General features: G+C 48.2%; 1 protein-coding gene across 3 annotated transcripts in view; it reads right to left on the bottom strand.

Annotated features, from left to right (window-relative positions):
* Nucleotides 1–1,538: 1,538 nt before the first annotated feature.
* The window catches only part of LHX2 (LIM homeobox 2), a 33,547-nt gene continuing 25,442 nt past the window's right edge, over nucleotides 1,539–9,643 (bottom strand). The window contains exon 5 of one of the 3 annotated variants that reach the window (XM_032165097.2): nucleotides 1,539–2,421. In XM_032165097.2, coding sequence (XP_032020988.1) covers nucleotides 2,134–2,421 — 288 coding nt within the window. In that variant the 3' untranslated portion in view covers nucleotides 1,539–2,133. The remainder of the gene's footprint in view (nucleotides 2,422–9,643) is intronic. The other 2 variants (XM_058445895.1, XM_058445896.1) reach the window with 2 other exon arrangements.

Here is a 9,643-nt window from a genome sequence, read left to right as displayed (position 1 = left end):
ATTTTTTAAAATAGGAGCTATCTTAGGAGGGATTGAAGGAAGGGCCTTAAGGGAGACTTCTGGGTGCTGAAAGTGTCCTATACCTTGATTTGAGTGGTAGTTAAATGGGTGTGTTCATTTGAAAGACATTAATCGGGCTGTTTGTTACAGATGTGTGTACACTGTATATGCAATATAAAAGTTTACAAAAATTTTAATGGGCTCCTACTGTTTGCCAGACATTATAGCAATAACAATAGTTTTTGTTTGTGTGTGTGTGTGTACGCAATGTGCTTGGGGTTTTTAAAAAACATTTCAGAAAGTGAGTCAGTCTGGGCTTGAAGCACATTCAGCCCATTCCTGCCCCACTCTCTCCCTCCACCCTGTCCCAACAATGATGGCAGAGGGAGGAGGAGAGAGAGACCTCAGTCCTGGCTGGATGGTTCCTCTGCCCACTCTTGCCTGGCTGTTTCTGCCTCAAGGTGGCCATGATTTTCCATCTGGATGATCAAGTTGGTGGGCCATTGCAGGGGCATTTGGGTGGGTAACTGCTGACATCCAATGAAACTGGTAGCAGAGTACTCTGAAGCAGGGCTCACAGTGAGAAATGAGGGGTGTCAGATGTCCAGGGGACAGACACCACACCTGGTTGGTGCACTCAGCAATGCCAGAGGATGCCTGGATACACACATTCCTGCTCTCCACCTGTGGAGTCCTCACATCACCTGTCTGTCATTCACTACAATGCATCGAGCCCTTCTCTATGTCAGACCTTCTGCTGGGCCCTTCAACACATCTTACCTTTTGCCCCCACTACAACTGCCATGCAAGGGCTATTCATTACCTTCAGCTCATAGCTGAGGAAACTGATGCCCAATGAAGTGAAATGACTTCCTTCAGCTCACCCTGCTCAATAGTGGGAATGCCAACCTCATTCGACCTGGCTCCAACCCTCCCTCCTCTCTGGGTGTGTCTTTTCTCTGGGTTTCTGAGGTTCGCTGAAACTTTAGGAAAGGAATGGAATTCATTTTCTTTTGCCCTCTCTAGCGATCTTGAAATTTTGTGTCATTAGGAAAACTGGAGCTTAAGCTGCCCTTTGTTAACTGCGTTCACTCCTCATAGGGAAAAGCTGCAGGTTTTTCAGGAGGCCTCCCTCATCGCCTGACATGCCTTCCTTCCAGCCCAGCCAGGAGCAGAAAAGGGCCTCTGACCTCTGCAACACAAGCATCTGGCAGGGTGTGCTCACTAAATATTTGAAAGAATGAATGAGTGAATGAATGAATGAATGAATGAATGCGACTTTGCATATCCTCCACTTGAGCACATATCACACCCTGTTAAGATATCTTTTGTCTGTCCTGTGCCACCATTCTGATTCCTTGAGAGCAGGAACTGGATCTTTGTCTCTGCATCTCCGTAATCCGTCCAAAGCCTGGCGCAAGACAGGAGCCCCAGGAATATCTGATGAATATGTGAAGACCTAGAATTTATCTGTGGGCCTCAGTAAAACTCTTAGGTCCTGTGAATTTCACACCCAACCAAATGGCAGCAGCCCCAAGTAGTTTCGATAAGTGGTTTTATTACTGGTTAGATTTTACAAATTCTGATATTCGAACAGACTTCCACCTTAAAATTCTAAAACAACAAAGCGACCGTTGGAGGGGGTTTGATTTTTCCTTTTTTTTTTTTCTTTTTTTCTTTTTAGGACTATTCAAAGTAACAAACTTTTTTTTTGTTGTTTTTTGTTTTTTACATTTTTGCTCTGGTCATAAATATACAGAGAAAAAGAGGGAGAGAAAAATGAACAAGTCATCCAAAGTATGGAGATAAAACAGTATTCCTAAGGCACGTGGCAGTCTTTGAAAATACAGAAGCTCTAGCCAACTTAAATTATTTGTTGTTTTTCCTCGCTCAGTCCACAAAACTGTACAGTGACACAAATGTTGTGTTGCAGGTAGATCTTCCAAGTTGTTCCTCGGTCCACACCAATGCATTAGCCGGGCGCACACTTCTTTTTTTTTTCCTCTGTTTCCAGGCGAGATCCTAAAATGTGGTTAGTTAGTTGCTCAAAGCCTCTATTTTAAAATACACTTGGAATTCAACTAAAGATAATTTCTTTTTTAAAGAAATTGTGGGGTGGGGGGGTGCAAGTCATTAGAAAAGGTTGGTAAGAGTCGTTTGTGAGGGGCTGTGAGGCTCATGACCCTCCAGGTTGCCAGGCACAGAAGTTAAGACGGACGTCACAGTTGGCAGGGTGGGGCTAGTCAAGTCTGTCAGGGTGGTGGGCGTGCTGGAGGGGCTGAGCGAAGCGTTGGAGAGCTCCGAGGCCGGGCCCGATGGCGTCCCTGTCTGCAGCGCCGCGTCTGTCGACTTGTCCACACCCGTGTTTTCCTGCCGTAAGAGGTTGCGCCTGAACTTGGCTCGGGCGTTCTGGAACCAGACCTGCGGGGGATGACAGGGAAGGGCTGGTGAGCGGAAGGCAGGCAGAGCATCCCCCCGACTGCTTCACTCAGAGCTCTGCTGCCTCTGGGGACGCTGATCTGCGTTTTGCCAAGAGGATCCAAAAAGTCAGGTTGGCAATATTTTGCTTTTTCGGTTTTTTTGGTTTTGTTTTTGTTTGGAGACAGGGTCTGGCTTGTTCCCCCAGGCTGAAGTGCAGTGACACAATCTCGACTCACTGCAGCCTCTAACTCCTGGGCTCAAGCGATCCTCCCGCCTCAGCCTCCTGGGTAGCTGGGGCTAGATAGGTGAGCACCACCGGCCCCGCTAACTTTTTAAGTTATTTTTTGTAGAGACGGGGTCTTGCAACGTTGCCCAGGCTGGTCTCAAACTCCAGGCTTCAAGTGATCCTCCTGCCTCAGCCTCCTAAAGGGTTGGGATTACAGGTGTGAGCCACTGCACCCGGCCAATATTTTGCTCTTAATAAAATAAAACGAAAATTTCACTCTATCTAATGGGCTACGGCTGGGCTTCTCTTTCTGATAGGAGGTTCCAGAGCTGAGCTGTACTCCTGAATATCACAGCCACAAGCCACATATGGCTGCTGAGCACTTAAAACGGCATTAGCCCAAATTCAACCAGTCTGCAGGTGAAAACACACAACCTATCTGAAGGCTGAATATGAAAAAAAAAAGCAGGTAGAATATCTCAATAATTTTTATATTGATTACATGTCGAAATGATAATATACTGAGTTAAACGAAATACATTATTAAAATTAATTTTACTTTTACTTGTCTCTCTTCATTTCTTCAAGGAGGCTACTAGGACATTTAAAACTTAAAATTAAATATGTGCCTCATGTTGCATTTCTATCAGACGCACCAAACACACACAACAGACAAATCTTGATCCTTTTCCTAATGGTTCTTTGAGACATTCCTTTTTTTTTTTCTTTTTCCTTTTTTGGCAGTTGCCTTTCAGCAGACAATAAACCCCACAAGTTCTTGTTGGTAAAATGTTTTAAATGTTTTGTGGTCAGTAAGTCTGGGAATGGGATAAAGAACACATGAGAATCAGGCAATAATAATGAGTTACTAAGAGGAAGTGAAAGACACGGATCCTATCCCCATCATCGGTTGGAGAAGCCACCAGGTACCCTGGGCCACTGGGCCTCAGGTCTCAGGGTGGAGGTGAGTGGAGGTAGGCAGCGTGGGAACAGCAGCCAAATTAAAGTGAGGCCAGGGAAGTTGAAACCTGCAGAGTCTCTCTCCCGACCTGCTGCATCCCGTATCGACTTATGAGGGACGTGCGTCAGGGCGCAGAGCTGGGGCTGAGCTCTGTGTGAAAAGAATGTCAGTGAGAGAACATGGGTTTACTTTCATTTTTCCTTGGACACAGACACACACGCGTCCACTCCCATATCTTTGCGTACACGCCTGTATGCATTCAGGAAGACACACAGAAATTCATCTAAAGCCAGGCACGGTGGCTCAAGCCTGTAATCCCAGCACTTTGGGAGGCCGAGGCAGGTGGATCACTTGAGGTCAGCAGTTTGAGACCAGCCTGTCCAACATGTTGAAACCCCATCTCTACTAAAAATATAAAAAATTAGCTGGGCGTGATGGTGCGCTCCTGTAATCTCAACTACTCGGGAGGCTGAGACGGAAGAACTGCTTGAACCCGGGAGGCGGAGGATGCAGTGAGCCAAGATCCCACCACTGCACTCTAGCCTGGGCCACAGAGCAAGACTCCATCTCAAAAAAAAAAAAAGAAAAGAAAAGAAAAATGAAATTCATCTACATAGCCAGCACCCAAGTACAACCACCCATCTAACAGCACAAATACAGGGACCGGCTGTACCCAGAGGTCCATGCAGTACTTTGGGAGGGGCTTAGGAAATCCAGGCCACTGTGGGGGGGTTGAACCTTCCAAGGAAAAAGGCCCGAAAGGCAGGGCCCCTTCACTTCCCTTTGCGTGAGGAAAACACCCGCCAGAAGCCTCCCCATAAAACAAAGGGCCTCAGGGCACTCTGCAGATTCTGGGGTGTCCAGTTGCGCATTTCCAGATGTCCTGCATCTGCCTGTCTTCCCAGTGTCTCCAGCAGGAGAGGGAGGGCTGACTCCTGGCCCCACACACCCCTTGGGACCACCCCGGCTGCAGGGGCCTGTGGCCTCAAACCCCCGTTTCTGGTGGCGTAACACAATTTGGGCTCAATTAAAAGCACATCCACAAGAATCTCGGAGTAAAGCGGGAGATCCAGACCCTGTGAAGTGGAGAAACCAAGCTCCCTCCTCAGTGCTGGACCTTCCCAGGAAGAAGGCACATTTTCCCTGGCTCTCTGCCCAAAGAAAGCCCATCACCCCTTCTGGGGGCTGGCAAATAAGTACAGTGCTTCTCAGACCACCCTCGACATGCTTTCCCTGGGGTTGGGGGGTCCTTCCCTTTCCCAGCCAGCAGAAATCTGTAGGGGAGAGACTGTGTCCTGGTGGCCTAAGGAATAGCTGATGAAGGAAATGGATGGGGAAAGCCCCCAGAGGCCCTCAGAGAGAGGAAGTGACTTCTCCAAAGTCATGCAGATTGGGGTGGAGAAGGCCGGAGCCTTGGTGCTGCTGCCTTGCCACTGTCCTGGCCTGTGTGTGTGTGTGACTCCTGAGCAGCCCGTGCTCTATGCATCTATCTGACTCTCAGAGCAGTAGCTGGAGCAGGGAGCCTGGGTCGAGGGTGGAGGGCGCTTTGCCGGGTGCTCATTTGCTCATCCAACTGGGGCTCCAAGACCTCGGGCAGGGCTGGACCCAGTTAGTTGCTGGCTGTTTGCTATTTCTCAGGCTGTTGCCCCTAACAGTGGGCTTGTAAACAATGACACCATCGCCCACAACTGCCTTCGCTGCTTTCCAGAGCTGAGGCGCTGGGAATCTGGTAGATGAAAATTCAACAACTTCATTAAAAGCCAGGCTGCTCTGGGGTTGTGTGGGGTTTGTGCTTCATGTTAAGTCAGGGTTTCACTAGAATTCTCTCCCAGGTATTTCAACAAGTCCACTCCTGAGGGGTTGATGGGGGAATGGACCCTGCCTATGCTATCTTCATGGCCCCCAGCACATGGCAGAGACTGGCAGAGATTAAGAAACACTAATACGTATTCATAGGAATGGCCAACATGTATGTACCTTTTACTATGTGCCAGGCCCCATGCCACCCTCCAGCATGCACTGCCACAGGTTATTCCCATGAAAAGCCAAGTAGGTGGGTTTGATTATTATTATTCCCATTTTATAGATTTGTTTATTTACTTTTTTTTTTTTTTTGAGACAGTCTTGCTCTGTCACCCAGGCTGGAGTGCAGTGGCACGATCTCGGCTCATTTCAACCTCTGCCTCCCAGGTTCAAATGATTCGCTCCTGCCTCAGTCTCCTGAGTGGCTGGGATTACAGGCACATGCCACCACACCTGACCAATTTTTTTTTTTTTTTTTTTGAGACGGAGTCTTGCTCTGTTGCCCCCAAGCTGGAGTGCAGTGGTGTGATCTCGGCTCACTGCAATCTCCACCTCCCGAGTTCAAGCGATTCTCCTGCCTCAGCCTCCCAAGTAGCTGGGATTACAGGCACCCGCCACCATGCCCAGCTAATTTTTTTGCATTTTTAGTACAGACGGAGTTTTACCATGTTGGCCAGGCTGATCTTGAACTCCTGACCTCAGGTGATCCGTCCGCCTCAGCCTCCCAAAGTTCTGGGATTATAGGTGTGAGCCACCACGCCTGCCCTCACTGTATAGATCTAAAAACCAGAGTGGGTCAGAGTGGTAAAACCACTTGCCAAAGGTCACACAGAGGGCAACCTGAGACTGGAATCCAGGACCCTTTGCCCTAAAAGAGTCCATCCTCTCCCCGCCACATGGTCCTGAGGGAGGTAGCAAGTCCATGAATGCGTGAATAAATGGATGAAGAAACAGAGAAGCAATTATGGTGCAGTGGAAAGAGCAGCTTCCAGTCCTGGGACTGCCATGTGACCTCGGGTTTGTCCCTCACCTCTGGACTGGCCTCAGTTTCCTCACTTGTACAACAGGAGGGTTAGACCACATCATATGATCTCTATGGCTCTCAAGGTTCTGACAGGCTGGGATCCTTAGGCAGCTGCAAGCAACAAGGTGCAATCTGCCCCACCCACTCATCTTCTGAAACTGACAGGCCTCTCTTTTCACATGCCTCAAGTTCTCTGGACAGTGTGTCTGGGACAACAAGGCCAAGTTCAGACAGAGAATCATCAGGACACAACTAACACCAGGCCAGGGGTGCCCCAGCCTGGTGCACAGTAGATCTCCAATAAGTCCTGGGTAGATGAAGAAGCACACGCTGCTTCTTGCCCCCTTCCCAGGCACTACCTGGCCATGCAAGTTGTGTTTTGCCTCACAAACCTCCTTCCCCAGAATTATTTCATCAAGAAAGCCAGGAGGACCAGTGGGAAACCCATTTTGCCCCCAGCAAATCCCCACCTGGGATGCTAAGGAAATCAGCCAAAAGATAAAAGCTTCATGCCCATCATGGCATTTTTAATAACATCAAACTAATGGCTGCATCCAAAGTGTCCACTCAGATGTAGCAAGTGGGAGTCATGACACAGCCACTCCACAATGCCACAGGGGAAATGTCTTGTGATGGCTGTTAGGTGAAAAAAAGGGATTAAAAAAAACTGTGTCCTCTGGTATTGTACCTTCATAAAGCAAATAATAATGATGAATACTATTCCCCACGAAGTGCCAGGCATCTTTTTTTTTTTTTTTTTTGAGACGAAGTCTCGCTCTGTTGCCCAGGCTGGAGTACAGTGGTGCGATCTCAGCTCACTGCAACCTCTGCCTCCCGGGTTCAAGCAATTCTCCTGCCTCAGCCTCCCAAGTAGCTGGGACTACAGGCGTGCGCCACCATGCCCGGCTAATTTTTTATATTTTTTAGTAGAGATGGGTTTCACTGTATTAGCCAGGATGGTCTCCACCTGCTGACCTTGTGATCCGCCCACCTCGGCCTCCCAAAGTGCTGGGATCATAGGCATGAGCCACTGCGCCCAGCCTTTTTTTTTTTTCCAGACAGAGTCTAGTTCTGTTGCCCAGGCCAGGGCAATCTGGTGCGATCTGGCTCACTGCAACCTCCGCCTCCTGGGTTCACGTGATTCTCCTGCCTCAGCCTCCTGAGTAGCCCGGACTATAGGCGCCCACCACCATGCCCAACTAATTTTTGTATTTTCAGTAGAGATGGGGTTTCATCATGTTGGCCAGGCTGGTCTCGAACTCCTGACCTCAGGTGATCCACCTGCCTTAGCCTCCCAAAGTGCTGGGATTACAGGCGCGAGCCACCACGGCTGGCCTCTTTTCTTTTTTTGAGACAGGGTCTCACTCTGTTGCCCAGGCTGGAGTGCAGTGTGGTGCAATTAAAGCTCACTGCAGCCTCCACCTCCTGCCTCAGCCTCCTGAGTAGCTGGGACTATGGGAACATGCTATCACTCTTGACTAATTCTTGTATTTTTTGGTAGAGACAGAATATCACTATGTTGCCCATGCTGGTCTCAAACTCCTGGGCTCAAGCAATCTGCCCACCTCTGTCTCCCAAAGTGCTGGGATTACAGGCGGGAGACACCACACCCAGCCAGTGCCAGGCATTTTATAAGCAAAGTCCTAAGCACTTTACACATTAACTCATTTGGTCCTTATAATAACCCTATGAGGTAGATGTGAATGTTATTGTCAATTTGCAGGAGTAGAGACTGTGTGCCTCTTACTGCACAGCCAGAATTGAGATGTGACTTCCAACAGACTGGTTCTATGCCCTTAACCACTAATTAACCTCTAAATCACACACTTTAATTATTGGATTCCTGTGCTCTTAGAAGGGTAAGGTTTTTTTTGTTTGTTTTGTTGTTGTTGTTTTTTTCTTCTGTTTTTCATATTTTTCTAAACTGTTGGTATGGCAGTTCTAGTATTTTGTAAACTTTTAAAGAAGTTTTCTTTAAAGAACCAAAAGTAATAAGCACGGAACTGGAAATCAGAAACCCTTGGTTCCAGCCCCAGGCCTAGAACCACTTTGCTGTGGTTCTTGGGAGAGTCACTCCACCTCTCTGAGTCTTGATTTCCTTTCCTTTGAAATGAGAGGTTCAGGCCAAATCGTCTGTGAAACTCCATACAGCTTAGGCCATCCAGGACTAGATTGGACACTCATCACCAACCTGGGTGGTAGACAGGCAGGAAAAAGACCACTTTACAGGTGGGGAAACGGAGGTTCAAAGTAATGAAGTGACTTGCCCTGATATAAACCACACCTCCTCCTCAGGGAAGCCTTCCCTGACTACCTCCTTTAGCAGGTCAGGTCTCTGGCTCTCACTGTACCCTTGCATTTTTCCTACCTAGCACGTCTACCATTTTATTTCTTTACAAGAGTTAAATAAGAATTCTATGGCCAAATAAAATTTGGGAAATGTTAGATTAGACAAGGTTGAGTCTCTTTCAGATTTCTCAATGCCTATATTAATGCTAACATGCTCTGATCTCCAAGAGAAAGACATAGTCAACCTTGAGCCTTTCCTAAACCTATTTGATCTTAGATGCCTCTGGGTGGATGTTCCAATGGGTTTTTTTTTTTTTTTTTTTTTTTTTTTTTTTTTTTTTGAGAGAGTCTCATCTTCGCCTAGGTGAGTTACTGCAAGCTCCGCCTCCCGGGTTCACGCCATTCTCCTGCCTCAGCCTGTGGAGTAGCTGGGACTACAGGCGCCCGCCACCACGCCCGGCTAATTTTTTGTATTTTTAGTAGAGACGGGGTTTCACTGTTAGCCAGGATGGTCTCTATCTCCTGACCTCGTGATCCACCTGCCTCTGCCTCCCAAAGTGCTGGGATTACAGGTGTGAGCCAACGCGCCCCGCCTTCCAGTGGGGTCTTGTTCAATGCCTTTTTTTTTTTTTTTTTTTTGAGACAGAGTCTTGCTCTGTCACCCTGGCTGGAGTGCAGTGGTGCAGTCTCAGCTCACTGCAACCTCCACCTCCCGAGTTCACACCATTCTGCCTCAGCCTCCCCAGCAGCTGGGACTACAGGCACACGCCATCACACCCGGCTAATTTTTGTATTTTTAGGAGAGATGGGGTTTCTCTGTGTTAGCCAGGATGGTTTCGATCTCCTGACCTTGTGATCCGCCCGCCTCAGCCTCCCAAAATGCTGGGATTACAGGTGTGAGCCACTGCGCCTGGCCAAG

This window comes from Hylobates moloch, unplaced genomic scaffold, assembly GCF_009828535.3.
Source record: "Hylobates moloch isolate HMO894 unplaced genomic scaffold, HMol_V3 SCAFFOLD_10, whole genome shotgun sequence".
Classification (NCBI taxonomy): Eukaryota; Metazoa; Chordata; class Mammalia; order Primates; family Hylobatidae; genus Hylobates; species Hylobates moloch.
This window is presented reverse-complemented; position numbering and strand designations above follow the sequence as displayed.